Raw genomic sequence first — 24,113 nt, forward strand, 5'->3', positions numbered from 1 at the left:
TACAACATTTAAAAAAAATAAAAGTGGTTTCTTAGAACTAAAATTCCTCATTTGAGAAAATTGGCTATCCTTCAAATTGTGAAAAACAAAGATAAGAATAAATAAAAAGCTTAACGACTCATAATTTGTTATAAAAACCTCTACATTTGCTAATTAAAACCTAGTTTCAAGTTGTGGCATTCAAAAAAAATCTTGGAAATTTTATTAATTTTACTCAAGAAAGAAAAAAATGACACACATACACGTGGGGAGAACACCTCACAAACAGATCTCCACACTCAAAGCACACATGCCAAAGAGAATTACCAAACACAGATCCACACACAAAGCACACATGCCGAAGAGAACGATCCAAACACAGATCCACACATAACCCAAACATGCCGAAGAGAACTATCCAAACACAGATCCACATGCAAAGCACACATGCCGAAGAGAACCATCCAAACACAGATCCACACATAACCCACACATGCTCATCCAAACACAGATCCACACACCATCTTTGGGGTCTGCTGCGGCGCAGTGTGGCCTGGACCCACCAGTTCTCAGCTGAAATGCTATCTCAGGGTTCCGAGTAGTCAGTCACCTTCTAGAATCATTACTGAGCTTAGGTTACTTTGATCAATGGCCGGAAAGCCGGTAAGAGATTTTTAAGACACCAAACCACTTCCAGTTATACCACAGTTCTAGTACCTTCTCACATGGCAAAGAGACAGAAGTGGTAGGGAATAAAAAGGTGAGCCATGGTACAAGCTCAGCTAAATGCAGCGCAGACTTTAAACACATTCCCTCAGCCGCATTCCTTGCTAGAAGGGAGGATACAAAACCAGCAATTTCTCATTTCGTGAATCTCTAGAGTTTTCTGTTGTGGAATAATCCCGTTATTGACTGTAAATATGTATTACTCTCATTGGTTAATAAAGAGCTGACTGGCCAATGGCTAGGCAGGATTTTTGGGGCAGAGAACACTGGGAAGAAGAAGGTAGAAATCTCAGGAGCTATGGAGAGAAGCAAGATGAACTCGCTGCTGTTGAAAAAAAGGCACCACCACGTGGGAGAGCATAGATAAGACATATGGGTTAATTTAAGTTGTATGAGCTAGTTAGCAACAAGCGTAAGCTATCAGCTGAGTATTTATAGTTAATATGAAGTCTCTGTGTGGTTCCTGGGAGCTGGCTGGGGGACAGAGCTACCCTGCCATTCCGATGAAAAACCCCACCTACAGTTTTCAGTACAAACAGTAAATTGTATCTGACAATTCTAATAAAGCAAAATATCCTTTTTAGAAGACATTTTGATTCATTCATTCCAATCAGGATCATGAGAGTCACACTTTCTAGTGGGGAGGAAATGGCACCCGCTGGCTTGGTGCTTTATATCACCAGTTGAGGAGAACAGCACGTTCTTTTACATCTGTAACACACAAACACGTATAAAACGTAGGAGCAGCCATGGAACTGCTTGTCCTCTAAGAGGGGAAGAGACACACATGCTTACCTTGGTGAAGAAGCTGCAGGTCATTACTGGATCCTTTCAATACCACGTGCAAAGTTGGATATTCAATGATCACTTTGTTCTTCAGATTGTCTAAGAGACTTTTGTCAGGATCCAGTTCATAATATCTTAAGGAAAGGAAAACACCCTTAAAATTTAAATTAATCTTTTATAACATGTATGCAGGCAAAATACTCATTCATATACATAAAATTAAAAATAAATTTAAAAAGCAACAATTAAAAAAATAAACCCTGCCAAGTGTGGTGCGTGCCTTTAATCCCAGCACCTGGGAGGCAAAAGCAGATGGATGTTGGTGAGTTTGAGGCCAATCTGGTCTACAGAGTGAGTTCCAGGACAGTCAGGGCTTCACAGAGAAACCCTGTCTCAAAAAGCAAAAACCAGTAGTAGCTAAAGAAAAACATGATATCACACACACATCACACACACATGCACATATATAAAAGAACTGAACATAAAGTCAGTGTAGCGTACACAGCAACGCAACTTAGCTTTTCTTAGGAGAAATGTGATTTTTCAGGCAGCCTGGGCACAGGCTGAAATAGCTTATCTTCTGTGATTATTTTAAACCACAAAGCTTCCCCTAATGGGCTTTGCCAATAAAGAGATGTTTCTATTCATTTCAGTTTTTCTGGCAAATAGTTTTCCATATATAGCAAATACTTTCAGTACTCTATCTCACTTTATAGCATTTAATCTGCACTTGGTTGTTCCAGATTGCCAAAGACACATGGGACTCAAATCCCAATGTTATTGCTGATATAGTATAAAGAAAATAAGCTCTCAGCAAAGGAATGTTCCTTTTTCCCATGATCTATGGTTACTTTTAATTATCTTCTTACTGTTGAAAACATACAAACTACCTCCTTTATTTTAATCTTTCCATCTAATAAGCTGGCAGAGTACCACTACCAATCACACATATATGGATGTTCCAGTTTTGTCTGTTTCTGAATGGTGTTTAAGGACAATTCTGAATTAGAACTTAGTCCTAAATAACAAAGAATTGAAAAGGTCTAAGTTGATGGTTTCTAAGAGTATTTCAATCTATAGGTTAACTACAAAGAAGCACTAAACACTCTTTGATATTATACACAAACCACAGTAAATATCTTTCAAAGGTCAAAGGCAGCATCTTTTGACATAGGAAATTCTAATTAAAATGACACCATCCATAACAGACAGTTGCTTTCTGACATTTAATTATTGCCTGTAACAGGTGAGTCTCCTCATTTTGGAGATGGTGACAGTGTTTAAACATATTCATATGCCCAGCTATATAAATTTAAGTATAAAACCATCGTTGTGGAAAGTAGAACATTACTAATTAAGTTCCATCTTATCTCGAGACAGGGAGAGCAGTGATAGTATTTATACAACTGGAATTGTTATTTTAAAAAAGATATATCCACTCTGCCACAAGCCATTCATGATCTAAATTTTAGTGTATGCATTAGATTATAGCCCACATTAAAAGCCATGAGACATTTGTTCTGTAGTGAATAAGGCAGCTTGACTTTTGGGCCCAGTCTTTTGCTTCTCCTTCCACAGTGTGGCACTGGGTACACTTCTGAACCAAAATCTTGCCTTTCTCAACATCGCCTGACTGGCCAACACCATAATTGCTACAACCCGAAGACAGACATCTCCCTCTCTAGCAGGAATGTAAAGATACATAAAAAAAAAAAAACAAACTACATGCATGCAACAAATCACATACCTGAAACTGTTTGGGTTACATTTGTTTACCTTGAGAAACCACTCTTACTCCACAAGCCAAGCAGGCACTACACAAAACACTTCAGATACAAAGATTTTAGAGAGCTGTCAACTAATGAATTTTTAAGTCTTTTTTACGTCCCCCAGACACAGCAAAACTCAGGTTTGTTGAATGGTTTTTTATCTATGTGTCTGTCTGTCTGTCTGTGCACACATCTCATAGATGTGGATGCCCCTGGAGCTAGCAGTCAGCTATGAGCCGCCTATCACAGATACTGAGGACCAAAGTCTGCTCCTCTGCAGGAGCAGCAAGCACTCCTAGCTGCTGGGCCACCTCCCTGGTCCGTGTTCCAGTTTCAGGTAGTACCTGCCAAGTGGTCATTATCCTCTACACAGGAACACTGCTATCAAGGGCCAGTAAGCGTCCAGACTTAGGTTCCCACTTGGTGACTGTACAATTCAGAATTCTACTTCAATGTAGACTCCTAACTGAAAGCTTGCATTTCTTAGTTGTTTTGTTTGTCTGGTTTTTTTGTTTTGTTTTTTAACTAGTGGTTACTCTGAGTAGGACATTAGTGTGTACCAGTGACTAAAAGATGACCATGGACATCGTGCATAAAGAAAGGCTCCCAAGGCAAGTGCATCTCTGTGAAGTCAGTCTGGTCTACAAGTTCCAGAACAGCCAGGACTGTTATACAGAGAAACCCTGTCTTGAAATACCTCCTCCCCCACTGGCAGAAAGGCTGCCAAATACAAGTGGAATTAACATTTTATGGACTTGGAATTTAGTTAAATGAAGTAGTAAGTCTAAAAGGGGTTTGCTGTGGAATAATTCCTCTGTACACTGTGAATATGTGTTACTCTCACTGGTTAACAAAAAGCTGACAGGCTGGTAGCCAAATAGAAAGTATAGGCGGGACAGCCAGACATAGAGGACTCTGGGAGGAGGAAGGGCAGAGTTAAGAGAGACACCAGTCAGCCAGCTACAGAGCAAGCAGAATGTATAGAAAATGAAGTTAACAAGCCATGAACCATGTGATGACGCATAGGTAAGAAATACGGGTTAATTTAGTGTAAGAGTTAGCTAGTAACAAGCCTAAGCTATTGGCCAAGCATTGATAAATAATATTAAGACTCTGTGTGGTAACTGAAGTGGCTTCTGAGACAGGAAAACTCCGTCTACACATTTTATTAAAGTCCTGCTCTTCCACTCATTGGTCTATGATTTTGGATAAAATACTTTTGATTTTTTAATGATTTTATTTATATTTATCTGGCGTGTGTGTATGATATGGATGTTGTGCGTGTATGTGTGTGCACACAGCCTTGGGAGTCAGTCGTCACCTTCCATCTTGGCTCTCTGATGTCTGTTATGGCACATAACAAACTGGCTGGCTCCAGAGCATCTAGGGACCCTCCCTCCCTGCTGCCATCTCAGTGATGAGATGCACAGGGATCTCAGACATGAGCTACCACGCAGTTTTCTCAGAGTGCCGGGGATTCACACACACACCCTCGTGCATGTGCAGCAAGTCCTCTGTCCACCGAGCATCTCCCCAGCCCACATCCCTTCCTTAACCATTTCCTGCTTGAAATAGGGATGACGGCAAGTTATGAGCATTTAGTGACAAAAGAGACAACCGGCTCAGGCACAAGTCGTGCACACAGCCTCTCGCCTGAATACAACACAGGACAAGTCCCTAGACTGTCTTAGTAAGAAAGGGCAGCACTCATGTAAGCATCAGACACAGTCCTGCCCTGTGTGTTCTGTTGAAGGGTAAGAATAGGACTTTTAGTACAATCTCCAAGCCATGGTTGTATTGTCATGTTTATTTTCAAGAATCTAAAAGTACTTAAAAAAAAACTATTTCCAAGTTTTAAAAGTTCAGTTTTGGCTCTCTTAAAACATTCAAGACTCAGCTCCTTTGTAAGTCGTGAGGGTCACCAAAGCCCAAAGGACACCTTTATCTTTCTGAAATTTCTTCAACTCTGTTATTTCCATCAGCAGGCGCTGCTGCCAGAGGACAAACTACTTAGGTTTGGAAGAATCATGATCCCGACATTCGCCTCCCTCTCAGGGACACCGCAGACATTACCCTGCTCCCAGCAGCTGCACAGGGGCACCAGCAGGGCAGCAAGGCTCACCGGGTAGGTTCAACAGGTGTCACAGGGGCTGCTGTTAAATAAGGTCGGGATCCTAAAGCCTGACCTTGGCTCTGTTCCCATCTTTCAAAGAAAGCGGCCAACTTCTCCACTTTCCCTACTTGCCCCAGCAAATCAGGACAGCGGGCATCTGTTCTGCACACTCAGGAGACTTACAAAGACGGCCACGGCAGTGCGACTCCCATCTAGGCAGTGACTCTAGATCGCCACCATTCCCTTCCCTAAAATACATTAATGACCAAACTCAACTTTCCCCAGATGGAACAATTTAATAGTTGACTCAAGTCCACAGGATTTTTCCACTACAAAATAAGGTCGCTGAATGAGGCGATCACAGCTGTAAAACTCTGGAAGCTTTGATACGTATCTGCCAAAGGTAGGGCATAGCCTATGTTCTAGTAGAGCTGTATATATTTCTTAATCTAGGTTTCTGGGTTAAAAGTACAACCAATTCATCCCAAAAGTACAAAACTGAACCTCTGGCTTTTTGAAAAAATAAAAACCAAAACAAACAAACAAATCTAAGGCTTAATACACCATAAATCTATTCACTGTTATCTGGTGGCTTTTTAAAGTATGGCTCATTGTAGAACAATAAATTCCGTAAGATACTGGAATAGATTTTTTTAGTTTGTATTATTTTTAAAATTTATTGTTTTAAGGTTTACATTTATTTCCCCCTTTTTATTAGCTACGTAAGAATTTTGTATTTGATCATATTCATCCCTCCGCACACCTCACCCCAGACCCACCCTCCTCCCCAACATACAACTTTGTTTTCTTCTTTTTTTAAAAACCCATTATTTTTAAGTCCAATTTGTGCTGCCCATAAAATACACTCTTGGATGTGTGGCTGCTAACTGGAGTGTGCTCAACCTACTAGGGGGTTATGACTGTTCCACAGGTGCTATCCTTTGTGTTTGAGACAGGATCTCTCGCTGCCTGAAGCTCACCAAAAAGGCTATGCTGACCAGTCAGCGAGCCCCTGGTCAGCGAGTCCCTGTGACCCACCCAGCCCCACCTCCCCAGCACTGGGTTTACAAGTGCATATTACAACATCAAGCACTTTAACGTGGGTTCTGGATAATGGATTCATGTTCTCAGGCTTGCATGGCAAGTTATCTTATTGACTGAGCCATCTCACTAGCCCCAAGATTACTACTTACAGTCTACTCCAGGAAAGTCACTGACACAGTTGTAGGAAAACTAAAGACAATGGTGCCTAAAGCTTTTATTAAATGAGGTTAGCATGACACAGATTTTTTTTTTTCGCAAGGAAATATATGACAGGACTGTTAGGATACTAAAGATGGATGGAAATTATAAACAGTTGTTGAAGCTCGAAGAATAAGAACAAAACAGGCACCAAAAAGACACCGGTAAGCATTAATCGAGCTTGAAGAACAGAGAGAAGACATTGGCAAGGCTCACTGTGGAGGGCAACGTATAAAGAAAAATGGCAAGGGAGACATTGCTAAAGCTGCTGTGTTCAAGGTTTTATGCTTACAAGGCTGTGTCAGTAACAGGGGATGAGTACCCCAATCTGCTGTTTGTTTACTAAGTGCCAGGAACACCATCAACCATTGCACATGGACACACACACACCAAGAGGCCAAGGCTGTGGCTCAGTGATGGGCAGACACGCTGAGCTTTAGACATGCTGAGGTATGCTAGGAAAGGCCGCTGGAGACCAAGTCTGGGCATCTGGGAGCAGGGCATCCAGCAGCCACATGTACAAACATAACAGTTGCTTACATCTGACACAGCTAGACCTATGTCATTTCCAGCGTGACTGAGTATCTGCACCCTAAGGTGAGCAGCCTGCTAAAGGACAGCTAACACTGACCTCAGCATACTTCCTAGAAGAAACTGTCGGCTACAAGAACCTGTTACTTAAAAATATGATGACTAAGACAGGCAAATGTCAGCCATGTGGAACTTCCACACACAACACATTTCCTCCTTTAATCCAAGAGATAATCTCCAGGATGCTAAAAATCCAAGCAAAGTGCAACGCCAATCTTTACACTCACTCCGCTTTAGTATGATGCCAAACTGGATGTATTTTTGTCAAGTCAAAATATCTGAATATGGCCGGGCGGTGGTGGCGCACACCTTTAATACCAGCACCAGGGAGGCAGAGGCAGCTGGATCTCTGTGAGTGTGAGGTCAACCTGGTCTACAGAGAGAGTGCCAGGACAGGCTCCAAAGCTACACAAACCATCTTGAAAAACAAAACTATAACAACAAAAAACAACCACAACAAAAATATCTGAATATGTATTAATTGAGAATGATAAATATAACATTTGTAAAGGCAAAAATTTGGCTTATAAGATCTAATACAGAATATTTAAATGTAAAATAAAGAGATCTTAAGTTCTCTATAAATTACAGAGTGTGGAAAGGCAATGTTATTATCTCTTACTGGAATGCAATTTCACCCCAAAGGATCCTAGTCATGTGACTAATAAAGACTGGTCATTCTCTGTGAAAATACAGTTGCACAAATGAGGTCTACCTGAAAGCCCGCAAGCACAGCCTGCTGTGCTATGTAAAATCTTCCCGGCTTAGCTGGTTTCAGGTACCTAACCATTCTCTGCACAGCTGCTCCTGACTCTTTGATGTCATGTCCTCTCAGAGGCACTTCTGCCACGCCCGTCCTCTCTCCCTTCTCATTGGAAACACAGACTGCTCAGGTGAAGATCTTTGCTATCAGAGCCCAGAAGGCTGCCCTGTACCTTACAATTACCTTTTTTATCACATAGACTTCCTCGAGCTTTAGAAGTTGGCATTGTGCCAGGCAAATTTGACCAATTTAATGAGCAACCTACCACCTTTCTTCACTCTCCACAGCCCCATTTACCTTGACTTAAATCCAGGCAGAATAACCCTCACCTCACAGTTAATGAAGGAAGGAAAGGAGAAACAATACACCAACCAAAACAAACCAAATAACCAACCAACAAACAAACCAGAAGAAAAATCATTTCCTTTTGCTTCTCAGCTCTGGTAAAACTGAATTATCAGCCAACCCAATAGGTAAGTAGAGGTGACACCAAAACTAACTAAAATGATATTACTTCATTTTGTAAAGGTAATCAGGTGTCAAATTCATGTACTGATGCAAATAATAAAGAATCCACCCATGCAGCCCCTGAAATGGTGGTTGATGGCTGCTCCTTACGATTCTGAGACCACATAACATTTTATCCCAAGCTTCTTTTCTCTCTGCACAGATCAAAGCCAGCCAGACACATCAAGCAAGCGCTGCAAAAATGAGCCATGCCCCAGCTTCTCACCACACCTAAGAGCAGGGATTTCTGCTGGGTATGGTGATACATGTCTTTAATCCTAGTATTCTGGAGGCAAAGACAGGATGTGGGAGGTGTTGCTTTTATTGGTTAATGAATAAAGAAATTGCTTTGAGTCTATAGCAGGGCAAAACAGAGCTAGGTGGGGAAAACTAAACTGAACGCTGGGAGAAAGAAGTCTGAGTCAGGGAGACGCCATGTAGCCGCTGCCGGGGACAGATAAGCCGGAACCTTGCTGGTAGGCCAAAGCCATGTGGCGATTCATAGATTAATAGAAATGAGTTAAGATGTAAGGGTTTGCCAATAAGAAGCTAGAGCTAATGAGCCAAGCAGTTATTTAATTAATACCGTTTCTCTGTGGTTATTTTGGGGCTGGGCAGCCAGGAAAACAAGCGGCCTCCTACAACAGGTGGATCTTTGTGAGTCTGAGGCCAGCCTAGTCTACATAGAGATTTCTAGGGCAGTCAGGACTATATAGAGAAATTCCGTCTACAAAAACCAAAAACCAACCAACCAACTAAACAAACAAAAGCAAACACACACACAAAAGGAAACCAAAGAGAACAGGGATTTCGAGAACCAGTGTGGACAGCACACCCACTGTCTCCTCTACTCCTGGAGCCGGGTGGGTATCACCCAGAGCAGCAGCCTAGGACTAAGAGCTGTCGAATGCACAGTGGTGCAGACTCCCCTCTGCTGTGGGAGTACCTTCCGCTGCTTCAGCTAATAGTCGCTGAAGCACGAGCCCACAGTGCTGCGGAGCGGCGCTCTGTCAGCCAATAGCCGCAGAAATACCAGCCCACTGGGGCGTGGTATATTTGCCTCGGCTAGGCCTGTTGGTTCCGGCTCCTGCTCCCGGCTCCTGCTCCCGGCTCCTGCTCCAGCGACTAGGCTCCCTTCCTTACGGTTTATGGTGTATGTAAGTTTTACCCCCCAAAATAAATACCCCTTTGAAACATAACTGGTGTGGGATTGATTCGCCATTACCCCTCCAGATGTGAGCCCTCTGAGCTCAGGGTCTGTGAGAGCACCCTGTGCCTTCCTGTGTGCTGCTCTTTGGGATTTCCAAAGTTACAACTGTAAACACTGGAACTCACTCATATATTCTTGAAATAAATGGAATTTAGAAACTTTTTAGTAGCATCTAAGGATAGTTTAAAATATATTAACAGATGACTGCTACCAAATTTTATTGTAAGTGTAGTTATTTTAGTATTTTAACTTGAAAGTAATTTTTGTAAGTCTAGGTTTCTGTTGCCAGTCAAACAACTAGTATAGTAGTTAGCTACTTAACCTAATCAAGTTACTTAGTTACAGATAAAGAAACAGAGGAAAGCAATCTTACCTTACAATATTTTGCTGCATATTTTCAACCCTCATTAAAATTTGGACCCCAGTCTGCGAGTGTACGTAGGCTTTCAATCTGCGTGGTAGTGGAAGAAGCAAAATTAAATATTAAATCGTCTTTATAAAGACTAAACATTTATGAATAGCTAATGTTCTTAATTCATCTTTCCAAGAACAGAGGAAAAAAAAACCTAAAGATGTTGTCTGAGCAAGATGTGAAAAAAAATTACCTTCTCGCTCTCTGGTTAATTAGATATCTTAAATTAAAAGTCTCGTTTGTCAGTTCATGTACTAAAAAATATAATTGTGTCAGCAAGTACCTGCTTACGAATTTGTCTTCAATTTAGTAACGATGCTTTTTATTAATGCTACGTACACGAGCAAATGATAACAGCCAGATCTGTCAATCAATCAAGCTTTAACTGTCAGAGCTGTCCCAAAGACAGGACTTGGTTCACGCATGGCTTGCATGAGTCTGGCTGGCACTGCCTTCTTCAACAGGGAGAAACAACTTGAGCAGATCAGACACTTAGGATCCACAGGTGTGAACTTCAAATCCAGGAACCAAACCAACATGCCCACCCCAGGAACAGACCACCTGCCGAGAATAAGCTGCCCGTTCCTGCCCAGGAACACTGGAAACTCAGTCACCACCAAGCTTCCTGTCTAAGCACTGCTGTGGATGCGCCAGCCCCTCTGGACTTCATTCTTCTCTCTTCTAGGCTTCCTGACTTCCTGTCTAGTGCTAGTCTCATCCCAGTGATGGAAGAATTGGAGCGTGATAGAGAAGCACCTTGCTCTCATCTAACTAAAGCGACTTCAATACATACACACCCAGGGCAGAACTCCGCACTGAGCTATGTTTGCAACTTTGGACCATGCTATATTTCTGGAGGCAAAGTGTTACCTTATTTAGTTTTGGGAGGACTTGGCTGAAATATAATTTCCTGTCTTTAGCAGTTACTAGAAAAGTTTCAAGTTGTAGAATTTATGGTTCAACTTTAAAGGCAGTCTAGTCTAAGGGTAAGACTGCAGACTTCAGTCTGACGGTACTTTGAGGGTTTGAATCTCAGCTTCCTTGTTTATTAGTCATAGGAGGTTACTTTACTTATTTAAGGCTCATTTCTCTACATGTACAATGGGTATGAACCAGTGTCTCCTATACAGAGATGGTATGAGGGTTAAATGAATCAACTAACCTCTATCACTGCCTGCCTGAGGAACGTCTGCAGTAAATGTGGCTACGACCGCACTTTACAACACATTTAAACGCAGTCACAGTTTCCCGTAATAAATACACACATAAAAATACTTTTAATGTTTGCATCTAGTGACATGGCCCAGCAGGTAAAGATGCTGTGGTCCAGCCCGACAGCCTGAGTTCTATCCTGAGGTCCCCGTGGCGGCAGCAGTGAGCCTATTTCCCAAAGTTTTCACCCCACATGTGTATGCATACAAGTGCACAAACACACATTTCTTAAGTTAATACTTTAAATCATGCCAGAAAGCTATACAATTTTTGAAACATACCTTTGACGGATCACAGGATCAGATTTTTCAGGATCAATGTAAGGTTTTAGAATTTCATTAATAGTTTTATTATCTGGTACTCTTTCGAACAGAGAAAGAAAATAGCAAAATTATTATTTATAATTTGCTAAATGTTAACTTAAAATTGTTAAATTTGGTAGAAAAGCTGAACAAGGGCTCTTTATTTTACTCTTGGCAAAATACAACATATAACATTCTTTCATGTTAAAATTATGTAGAAAAAAAGCACAGAACAGCTTTTAAGAAACATTTTAAGAAAAGTTCCTTATCAATCACTCATAAGAATATGAAAGCACTCTCAACATACACCTATGCTCAAATGTTAGGAAGCTAAAACTGAGACGTACAGACGCTCATAGGAAAGAACTGAAGACGCTCTGGGGGGCTGCAGCTCAGCCAGCACTCAGTCAGCGCCACAAACCAGGCTGAAATGGAGCGTCTGAAGTCAGCAGACTTCCCCGTGAGCACGTAGAGATACACCTCTCTAAAGAGCTGGACAACACAGTGAAGACCCCTCTGAAACAGTAACGTCCTTAGTGATCCGGCTCACCCAACTACTGCTCTCCCACCCGACTACGCTGCTAACAAGAGTCTTCACCCGCAACCCGTGAAAACTCCAAAGAGCAGCAGTGCCCAGTGGGGACAGATGCTGAGGACACCAGCTGACATCAACTTAGACATCTCCCTAACTCAAGAAACCACACAGCATACAGTTAAGAAAGCCTGTGATACTTAAATATATACTCAAGCAAAGAACCTTAAAAGTATATATATTAAGTTAGGACATGCATGTGTATTTAGATGTATTATTATGTGTATGCATGTATGTTTCATACACGTACCTACCATAGAGATCTAACACTAAAAGTGGGACTTTTCAATAGTAGAATTCTGGGTTGTCTTCTGTGTCCTATGGAACCGCTCAGTCTTTCAGACTTCCTGATTCAGATCACACTCCTCTGCTTAAACCTGTGCTCTCTGGTCAAATAATTACTGCCACGGTCTGTGTTAAGTCTTTCCCGCAGGGTTCTACCCTATTTGGAGACATTCCTGAAATGGACACCACTTAGCTCCCTGGATTGTTCAGACTTTGAGACAGAACCACATTCGACTCTTCTTCCTTGACCTGCTTTCTTACTCAGCATCACAGCTGATTTGATCGGGTGCCTCAGGGCAGGTCACTGCCGATGGGTACTTTATGGTGTGACAAGCACGGAGCCCTTATTCACTAACTACTTACCTGTTTAATCACAGAGCCCTGGAGTAGGGCACTCAGGATGGACATACCTTTTCTCTACATACTCAGCTTGACTTTGCGGAAACTGGAGCTTTACATGCCAACAAAACTGCTGCTTCCTACGAGAGAGCAATCGCGAGCAGATGAGGGCAGAGAATCAGCAGCTAAGATGTCCTCTAGTTGGTCTCAGAACCTTGGGAACTTTCTGGAGTAAAGCACTTGTAAGGGTTGGCCATAGGAAGTTCTGAAGCCCAGGGACATCAGTCTGCCCAAATAGAAGGTGATTTCTCGGAGCTGGGGCTTGAGAATGGTGAGCGGAAACTTGCAGTTTACAAATGCATCTCCTCATGACTAAACAGACAGGGTGTCCTCGCCTGATGAGTTTAGAGAGCAGGTGAATCAAGTACTGTCCGGCTGAGTCCAGCTGCACACGCACCTGTGAGGCATGACTGCCGTATTCAGTAGCAAACAGAACACAACAAGCTGGTTGCTAAGCAAAAAGGACTGAGTGCCTTTGCTTCCCACCTAAACTCTGGTCTGACACAAGACCTGAATTAGTAACTCACTTAATGCTTGCTTTTAGAAAAAGGACCACACACCCTACTTACCATACCTATAATCAGAAAAGAAAATTAAATAAATTTTTTTTTTTAAAAAGCCAACTACTGTTCAAAGTCCCCACCATGGAAACTTAGACCTTTTCACTGCAGTGACGGCTTTGCATGTTTTTCCTTTTATTTTGGAAACAGGATCTCAGGATCTCACTATGCAGCCCTGGCTAGCTAGTGCACTTACTATGTAGGTCAGTTTGTTCTTGAACTCAGAGGTCAGTCTGCCTACTGGGTGACACCTGGCCTACATGTATTTTCTCGTTTTTGAAGAAAACATTTACCATCCAATTGTTACATTTCTTCTAGGCAATGATCAGCATCTTTTTGAAATTTCCGTTGTAGGAGGACCCCAAATTCTTTTTTGTTTGATTTTTTCCAAACAGGTTTCTCTGTGTAACAGCTCTGGCTGTCCTGAAACTCTCTTTGCAGACCTGCCTGCCTCTGCCTTTCTTAGTGTTGAGATTAAAGCCGTGAGCCACCACCACTGGATATATACATTACTAATGCAGGTTTTGAAAAAACCAGAGGAAAAATGTGCAGATTATGATTGTATTTACAATGCCATTACTATACACCGGGTTAAGCTCAGTTTGGTTTGTTCTTGGCTAGAACATCAAAGAGCACAGGTTACTAAAGTTGAAGCCTGCCATCTAGCCTCTCAGAGACAGAGCTTTACAAAGACCCATGCAGATACAGCAGCCACTGATTTAAGTGAACAGTTGCAGGAACACCACACGCCTTTACCTGCAGAGCCAGCTCGCTGGCTCCTGCTCTGAAGACTTTTAGTGGGACTGAAATTCATGTACGCATAACTGGTAAGTAACAGTGCACATGGGCAAACCCCTTCTGGAGACTCCTAATTATACACAAACGACTCAGAATATGGACACACACTAAAACCAGAACACTACCTGGTGTCCTCTAAAGTCAGACTAAGAAGCGTTCATACCCTAGGCTAGTTCATGGCTTCCCAACTGTGGCAGTGCCAACATGTCTGATCAGCTACTTCTCTGTTCCATAAACCACTGCAGGATATTTAACCGAGTGTCAGCCTGACTGACCCACCAGGTGTTACAAGGATTCAGGTTTACAGTTCTGGCACCTGGAACTGAAAATGTTCCCCAGCATCCCTAGGTCTGCAGGGACAGAGACACTGTGAGAGATGTTGGGACAGGGGTTAGCATTTACTATAAGGCACCTCTAATTCACTAGGGATACTGTTCCCTAAATACAACCAGACACCTTCAACAACAATAGGAATGCTGCACACCTGGCATATCCACCTAGAACATTCTACAGAACTTGTTTACAGTTGATCAGATTATGAAATGGTGGACATAATTACTAACAGTCCTACTTACTCCTTTCTGGACAACTGACAAAGCCTCTGCGTCCCATGAAACCAAATGAATCAAAGGTTCAGCAAGGGTGTGGCTGAGGTTTTCTGATCTTATCCTAAATATTTATGTAAGTGCATACACAACCACAAACAGCCACCATGAATTCTCAATTGATGCAGTATTGCCCCAATGTCTTTTAGATGGCCAATAAAATTGTAATGCATGAATTAACAGGCAGTATGTAAACAGATATACAATGTATCAAGACATCGTAGTATGCAGTTAGGAGGACAATGTCTGAAAGGGTGTGTGGAGGGTAAAGATTGAGAAATAGAAGACACATGTTATACATGTTTATCAACTTTCGTTTACCTGGAACTCTAAAGAACCACCCTTTCATAGTTTCAATAAAATAACACGTAGACAGAAGACACTGGCGGGGGTACTACGCTCATGTTCTCAGTTATTCTTGACTTTATTAGTAAAACCCACTCCTTTGATATCTGAAGCTCTATCAGAATCCTAAAGAATATGCAAATTCCAAGTCATCAGCTCCTGTTAAATGGTACATTACTGCGGCTACAGGGCTTGTTCATACTCAGTAAAGTGTACATAAAAGAATCTCAGACACACTGAAGATTAGGACACTAGAGGAAGGAAAAACTAGACACTGCCATTGCTGACCAAAACATAAAGCCTCTGCAGTGCACGCTATCATTCAGAACAGTACACACTTCTGCTCGTCAGTTCCATTCCTAGGAATTTATACTGAAGAAACAATTGGGCCATTAATAAGATATGCAAACTGTCCACTGTACCTTGTGTTATAGCGGGAGTCGTCAGAAACAACCTCTATCCTAAGCAGCAGATTTACACAATGACTGCTAACTAGCCCTAAGGACAGGCAGCAACTGTGCCATGAGGAGGAGTACACATGCTGAATGATGTACTTCCAAGTCTGAGAGTTACGAAATAGAATGCTTTAATTCTTATTTAAGAATAGCCTGCATTAAATAAATCTTCCACATGAGGTTATTTCCTACTACCAATAAAACCAAAGACAATTTTTATGAGAAGTACCAGATAATAGTGAGACAAACATGGGAATAACCCTCAATTTTTTCTAAACTAAAATACTTCCTTATTAGAAAAATATTCACTCCAACATGCAACATGTCGCCTCAAAACTATTACTCTAGGGATGGGGAAGATGGCCCAGTTGGTAAATGGCTCGCAGGCCAGATCCCTGGGGCTCACTGGCCAGTCAGTCTCGCTCAATCAAATATCGAATAAGAGATCCTGCCTCAAAAAACAAGGTGGAGCGTGAGAACACTGACCTGTGGCCTTTACACTCATAACACACAGCCCCCCCCCATGAGGACTGGATTATCTATATAATTCCTCTGGTAGCCTCAGAGTAATTTTGCTGAGAAGTATGTCACAAATACCCAGGAATGCTTATAAAGTCCCTGAATTTGGAGGCAAGAGCAGGATGAGGTCAGCCCCACTTAGCAGTAAGTCTGAGGCTAGTCTCGGTTACAAGCTGAAGACCCAGACTCAGACTCCAGGATAACATATAATAGAGAGTCAGAGATGGAGGTTTTCCATATGAAACTTAAAAGAGTTTGAGCCGGTTGCAAATGTGTGCAATCCCATCTACTAAAGAGGCTTGGGCAGGAGGATTCAAAGTTCAGTGCTGGCAGGGTCTACATATGCTCAAAGTCTACCTGGTCAACGTACCAAGACCCTGTCTCAAAACCAGACAGAGGGCTGAGCTGCAGCACAGTGAGAGTGCTCGCCAGCACCCGAGAAACCCCGCGTTCAATCCCCAGTACCAGTAAGAGAGCGAACTAACAAAGCCACTGTCCCCTTAACAACACTTCTGAGGGCTTGGTAGGCCTCAAGGCCACAGACACTGAGAAGGGGACAAGCCCATGCAGACTTGCTATGTGAGCAGCGAGTGATTAAAGGCACCAGCTGAGGGTTCTGTGTCTTTCCTTCCAGCCATAATTTTCTCATGGAAACATTCTATTCTTTATTTACATAAAAATATTCTTTATTTACACAGCAAGAATATGGAATAAACATATGTGCACACACTCATAATGCTCACTCATAATAAAGGATAGGGGAGAAGTTAAATGGACCTTCTGTCTGAATTCTACTCTTAACATTTTATACCTAATGTATCTTGAGCACGACACTACATGCTTGTAATCTCGGATTTCTCACAGTAAACAGGAGATGATGACATTTTTATACAATATTATTATTAATTTATTATTATTATTTTGGTTTTTCGAGACAGGGTTTCTCTGTAGCTTTGGAGCCCGTCCTGGCACTCGTTCTGTAGACCAGGCTGGTCTCGAACTCACAGAGATCTGCCTGCCTCTGCCTCCCAAGGGCTGGGATTAAAGGCCTGTGCTACCACCTCCTAGCTTTACTACAATGTTATTAAAAGGACAAGCAATATGTTGAGAACTTAAACACACCATAATCTTTATAATTATATATTCAATTCAATGATTTTAACTACGAAGCTTAGCACAGAAATGTTGACAATGTATTTAACTGAAACCATCCCATGAGTCCCATAAGCGAGCACACTTTGGATGCAGAGTACAGTGTCCAGTGATAAGACTGTACATCTCCTGACTGCTCTCTGGTGTTCTCTTGACAAGGCTTTTAGACAGAGAGAGAGCGAGAGAGCGAGAGAGACGGACTGAGAGGAAGCCTTATCAACTGAGACTTAACTATTTCTCCTTTTCTTTGATTAATTTATTCATCTATCTCGTGAGTATGGCAGCACTGGCATGGCATGCAAGTAGACGTCGGAGGAACAGGAGCCGGCGGATTCCTTTCTTCCATCATAGCGGCCCTAGGTACTAAACTTAGGGCTGAAGGCTTGGCAGCAAGCACCTTCCTCACTGAGCCCTTCTCTGGCCCCTTCCATATACTTTTTTTTTTTTTTTTTAACTTTGAGATAGGGTCTCACTGTATAGCCCTGGATGTACTGGAACTCAATTTGTAGACCGGGCTGGCCTTGAATTTGCAGATATCTGCCTGCTTCAGCCTCCAGAGTGCTGGGATTCAAGGCTGAACACAATTTAAGGGAGAAGAGCCTACATCTGTCTTACAGGTCACAGCCCATCACGGAGGAAGTCAGCCAGTGCAGGAACTCAAGGCCAGAGCCTGACGGCGAGACGGTGGAGAACACTGCTAACTGGCTCGTCGGCTACCCTTCTCACATGGCCTATACCAACATAAGCAGGGATGATACATCCCGAAGAGGCTGAGCCCTCTTGCATCAATTAATAATTAAGAAAATGCCCCAAACATGGCCACTAATCTGATGGAGGCAATACCTCAACTGAGGCTTCTCTTTCCAGGTACACCTAGGTTTGCATCAGATTAAAAACAAACAAAAAATGAACAAAACCCCCAAACCGAAGACAGCCCATTTATAAACAGAAAGGAGAAAGCAAGAGTGTCAACTATTAGAACGTTTAGAGCCATAAAGTAATACCTGATGGAATTTTACGAATAAAAGCATTTTGTTCCACTGTCAGCAATAAACCTTATTTTAATTGAAAACTGAAAGAAAATCTACCAAATTTGGAAGCCCTTGAAGGACTAATGCACGAAATAGCTACACAATCCTTCACTCACAACTGCCTGACCTTTAAAGTATTTTTCATGATGAAAACTTAAAGTCTCTCAAAAATAAATGCAACCCTTCCTCATAAAAATCATTTATTAGGATTAGAACCATGATTAAGTATTTCTGGAAGCAGAAATACAAAGGGCCTGCTCAGTAACTTAGTCTGGATTAAAATAACTAGAATTTGAGTAAAAACCAGTTTCATGTCTCACACCATTATGAAAACATTTTCAAAGGGACTAGTTCTATATTTTGCCCAAGAAGTACTCTACTACATGACAAGAGGAAGCAGGTTAGCTAGGTGCTGTGGGAGCTGGGAGAGGGTATGTTAAGGAAATGCACGTGGCTTGTGAAGGCTGAAAAGAGAAAGACCATTTTTAACCACTTACGGCAGGTCTTAACTGGCGGTGGTAGAAGCAAGAGTGGCATTTGGGAATGGCTGCCCAGTTCAGAGCCACTAAGGTTCAGGAATGCAAGTTTTTCTAGAAAGTACCAAAGGGCTCTACACACACAAAATACACCTTTCAAAATAACCAGGGAGCCCCTCATAAAAACACTGTAATGGAAAAAGAACAGATACAAGCATACCAAAAAAATGAACACCAGAATTAAATGCTGGCATCTGTTTCATGTTGACTGTGGAGAAACTATGTGGTAGAGGAGCTCAGGCAGAAGAGACATGCGGAGAAGATGAGAGCGATGTGTGCCCCACAGATGGAGAGACAGCACAGAACAGGACACCCTGGGAGCCAGCAGGGTGAGCACCTGGATTACAGAGGTCATACCCCGCTGGTCCATGCTCAGCACGGCCAAGCCTGATGCTATGTGAAGGGAGTTTACTGGCAAATTCCTCCGCTGTGCCTGATGCCGTGGTGCAGAGGATCTGTAACACGGATGGGTGTGTGCAGTGTTTCCGAGTGGTTCACTTCAGAGAGCCTTTCAGAGGCTCAGACACTTGGGCTTGATATACAGGATATACAGGACACAAGGCAGCTCGCATTATCATGCTTCATGGGAAGTACCTGAAATAATCTTTCTTCTGCTTAAAAGATAGCAATTCAGGTTGCAGAGTGACTGAGAAGCAGCTGTTAACTCTAGTAACAGAAAGGGCAAAACATTTTGGAGTTTCAGACACAACACTAGGAGATGAGATGACACATTTAAACTATTTGCAATTCTGCCATTGGAGGTCTCTAGCACTGAGATAGGGGGTAAGAAACTTTACTATGCTGAGCAGGTGACCATCATACTAAAAGCAGGCTGTAGAGACATATCTGGCATCAGTATAGACGCTGAAGGTAGAAAAACAGATGTGTGATTTGGGATTCCCCTCTGCATACTGTGATCACCACTGATTAAAAGAAAAACTGCTTTGGGTCGATAGCACGGCAGGACAGAAGTAGGCGGGGCAAACTAAACTGAATGCTGGGAGAAAGAAGGCGGAGTCAGAGAGAAGCCATGTAGCCCTTCTAGAGACAGAGGCTGGATGGAACCTTGCCCATAAGCCACAGCCACATGGCGACACACAGATTAATGTAGATGGGTTAGTTCAGGAAATAAGGGCTAGCTAAAACCATGCTTAAGCTATTGGCCAAACAGTATTACAAGTAATATAGTCTCTAGTGACTGTTCCGTGGTCTAGGCATCTGAAAAAGAACAAGCAGGCTCCCCCAACAGACTGGTGCTGCGGCCTCCTACTACAGACGTCCCCCAAGTAGGCCAGGAACACACACGGACATATGACTTCTAAATGCTGGAGTCAAGTCTCTGGAAAGGGACACATTCTAGAGGCATACCATGAAGGCCCAGTGGCTGGAAAGACTTCCCTAACTGGAGAAGCTGGTCAAACTGCTAGACTTCCCACTTCCAGACAGTGGAAGACACCATAGGAAGGCACATCAGTGAAGCCGAGTCACAGAGCTGCTTCCTGCTCTTGGCACAGCCACGGTGGAAAGGCAGGAATAGGGAACAATGAGGCTTATGGAAGACTGTGCAGTTACTCTGAAACTCCTCCATCAACATCTAAAAGCTACATGGAAAAGAAATGGCAGAGTTCAACATTTTAGTCCAGCTATAAGTTTACACCAAGTACCTATTACATAACTCTCCAAATCTCAAAATCTACTTGTTCACCATGACAACTGTTAGACTCTTCATTTTATTTTTCCTTGGTCCTTTCTAAAGCCCTGCTGCGGAAAAGTAAAAATCTACACCTCTACAGATACAGTGTTTAAAAAACAAAAAACAAAAAATGAAAAACAACTCCTGTGTTTAAAGAAATACACTGCTACAATGTTTAAAGAAACACACTGCTACACTGTTTAAAGAAACAAGTGCTATTACATTAGCAAACAAGTAGATGAGCATGTTACATGATATAATTAGAAAGCTATAAATGTATCTAAAGAATACTTTTAAATTTATAAAATATTTGTTATGTCTTTACAAGAGGGACACCTAGTGGCTAACTTCTAAAACAGGACAGGAACTCTTAAATACTAATTCACATTTTTAACAATGGTCATGTCTCTGTGATCTTAATTCTGTAAAGATGACAGATACTTTTGTAGAAAGTAAACAAAACAAAATTCCCAATCAAACAAAAGACACAAAATCCCCAGTCCTAAGTCCAAAGGCTGGCTTGAGAAGTCTAAACCTCAGTTCTAAGCAGGAAGCAGGAGAAAAGTAAGCAGGTCTTTGGGTCAGGGGTAATAAAGCCACAGGAAGATGGACTTCGGGCAGAGGAAGATGAAGTGTGGGTCCTTCTGGAGAACAGGTGGCTAGTCCACACAATAATACAGACTGAGAGTGGAGTGAAACCCACAGGCTGAGTACTCCAAATGAATGACTGGTGCCTTGTTCAGACATCATCAGAGAGGCTTCCTCCTGCAGCAGATGGAACAAATACAGAGATCCACAGCCTGCATGCATGCCTGGCACCTGGGGAGGTCAGAAGAGGTGTTGGTTCTCTTAAAGCTGGAGTTACAGATGGTTCTGAGCTACCATATGGGTGCTGGGAATTAAGCCTGGGTCTTCTAGAAGAGCAGTCAGTGTTCTTAACTGCTGAATCATCTCTCTAGTCCACAGGATTTATTTTTAATCATGTGCATGTGTTCACGTCTATGTTAGAGTATGTACATGTACATGGAAATGCCCACAGAAGCCAAGAGAGGGAATCAGACCTCCTGCAGTTGGAGGCACAGAAGGCTGTGAGTCACTTGACCTGAACGCTGATAATCAAACTTGAGTCTTCTGCAAGATCAATTAATTTTTAATTGCTAAGTCATCTTTCCAGCCCATAGTACAACATTTTAAGGCAATTTCCTAAGGTGTACATAGTATAGAATGCTTTATTAGCTAGTATTAATCAACACAGAAATTTCCTTGTTGATTAAGTATAACAATATGAAGGCAAATTATTACACTACATTAAAATAACTGCCCTTGAATATCCTGGCACTGGATATTCTGGTCTGTTTGCCTTTACATTAAATGGCTCCTAGACTGCTGTAATGTTGGCTTGTATGGTCCTTAGGAAACTTTTCATTGTTCTTGACATACTTACTTTGAGCAGTATTCTTTGCCCAATTTTCTATTGACCACCAAAATTTCAATACTAGAAAGCTTAACTGAACCATCTGATAGCCAGGTACTAAATTTATATACAAGTAAATTCTGGGTGGGTAAAGTGTTTCCATGAACTCTTATGGTGACCGTCTTAGCTACTTCTCTCATAGTGGCCACTCTGGCTTGAGGCTGCCCCTAGTCACGTGAACTCATTCAAAGGCTTGCTCACAAGTAAAATGATATGTTTAAAAATAAAATTTTCTAAAATGTTCTAAATCTAAAACCTTTTGAGCTATTTGATGCATTTCAGATTTTGAATTTTTAGATTACAGGTGCTCTACTGGTAAAGTTTATGCAGATATTATAAAACCTAACAATTCCTAAATCTGAAACACTTCAGTTTCAAGTTTCAATTGGAGCCACTCAGTCCATGGCGGGGAAAGCACTGCAGTTTCAGGCATCTGTCCAGTGAGAATCACACTTCACTCAGTCGTTCCTCAGCTGACAAGTACTTTCCTCTGCACTCCACAATTCCCAGTTAACAAGAACACAGTTTCCACAAGCAAAATCCAAAAGACAATGCAAGGTTGGAGTGTGGATAAATGCACATGATGGTGTCAGGATACTTTTCAAATATTCAACTTCCAGCCAAAAACCATAAAAAACCTGTACATACCTATCAACATAATTCTTAAAATCACAAACACATATGGCTTAAATTTCAGAAAGGAACAAAATGGTACACACTTCCTACCCACACCGGCGAGAGTCCGCCAGAGTCCTGTGTAGGAAAACTTTACATCACACGCATATGCACGTTCCTATTTCTGGATAGAGGATGAGCTCCACAGCAGCAATGCCGCTTTCATAGGAAAGGGAAAGAGAGCAAGGCCAGCATGCATCCACTCTATGTGTTGTCTCCTGCCATGCTGCAGAGGCAAGAAGGCCCTTACCAGACACGAAGCACACCCTGGTACCATGATCTTACACTTCTAAGTCCCTAAAAGAACAATCCAAAACTTCTTTTAAAAATCATCCAGCCAGTGATATTCTGTTACGGTACAAACAGAGACTAAGACACCTTCCCCAAAGTCGCTGTCCTTGTAAAATACAGTAGTCCCTTCTTACCAGCAGCTTCACTTCTGTGGTTTCATTACCCACAGTTAGCAGTGAGCTGAACAGTCAAGTGGAAAATTCCCCAAATAAACAATTCCTAAGTTTCAAACTGCACAGCTCTGAGTGGTGAGATGAAATCTGCTCTGTCCCATGAAACAAGACGTACAAGATCCCTTGTCTGCCACATCTACACTGTGTGTGCACCTGCCTGTGCACCAGGGGCTGCGGTCTTAGACACCAGACCGTTGCAGTGAGGCTGGTGACTTAATGCTTCTTTTATTTAACAATGTCTCCAAAGTGTAAGAGTAGTGATGCTAGCAATGTAAACACACACACACACACACACACACACACAAGAAAAAAAAAGTAAAATGCTGTCTTTAAGTAAAACACTGAAGCCCTTCATTTTAAGGGGAGGAGGGGGAACAAATTAAAAAGTCATATGCTGAGATTCCTGAGGTCCAGGATAAGAGCAAATTGTGCTGACTTTGCTAGTATGCCTCAAACCGCAAGTGATGACTTCGGTATCCAAGCCTGCAGTTAAGCTGAAAGGGAGTTAGCTTCCGTGAAGAGTGTAATGTGCTCTGACTGATGGTGAGGTAGCACACTAGGAAGCTACTGAGTCCAATGCTGAGCACCACTGCATCATCTCATGCCACTACGATGGGAACAGATCAGAAAGATGCTGAGACCACAATCATACAGCTTTCACTAGTGTATACTGCCATACTTGTTCTATTTACTATAACTGTTGTTAATCTCTTAATGTACCTGATTTATAAACAGAATGATAGCACAAGTATGTATGTATGGAAACAAGCTATACATACAAGATCTGGGATTACTTACACTGTAAGGCTTGGAATGCAAACCCTATAAATGGAAAAAAGGAGGAGGGAGAGTGGACAGCCACTGTACGGTACATATGTATATACATTTCATATTTTACATATTAAGAGTCTGCAGTGA

General features: G+C 42.1%; 1 protein-coding gene across 2 annotated transcripts in view; it reads right to left on the reverse strand.

The window, feature by feature from the left end:
- Window positions 1-24,113, reverse strand: part of Znhit6 (zinc finger HIT-type containing 6) — a 35,202-nt gene that overhangs the window by 1,776 nt on the left and 9,313 nt on the right. For both annotated transcript variants that reach the window (XM_048453670.3, XM_048453669.3), the window contains 4 exons: window positions 12,900-12,968; window positions 11,592-11,672; window positions 10,060-10,137; window positions 1,501-1,625 (listed from right to left, as the gene is read on the reverse strand). In XM_048453670.3, coding sequence (XP_048309627.1) covers window positions 1,501-1,625; window positions 10,060-10,137; window positions 11,592-11,672; window positions 12,900-12,968 — 353 coding nt within the window. The remainder of the gene's footprint in view (window positions 1-1,500; window positions 1,626-10,059; window positions 10,138-11,591; window positions 11,673-12,899; window positions 12,969-24,113) is intronic.

The sequence above is a fragment of the Myodes glareolus genome, chromosome 17 (genome assembly GCF_982192425.1).
Source record: "Myodes glareolus chromosome 17, mMyoGla1.1, whole genome shotgun sequence".
Taxonomy (NCBI): domain Eukaryota; kingdom Metazoa; phylum Chordata; class Mammalia; order Rodentia; family Cricetidae; genus Myodes; species Myodes glareolus.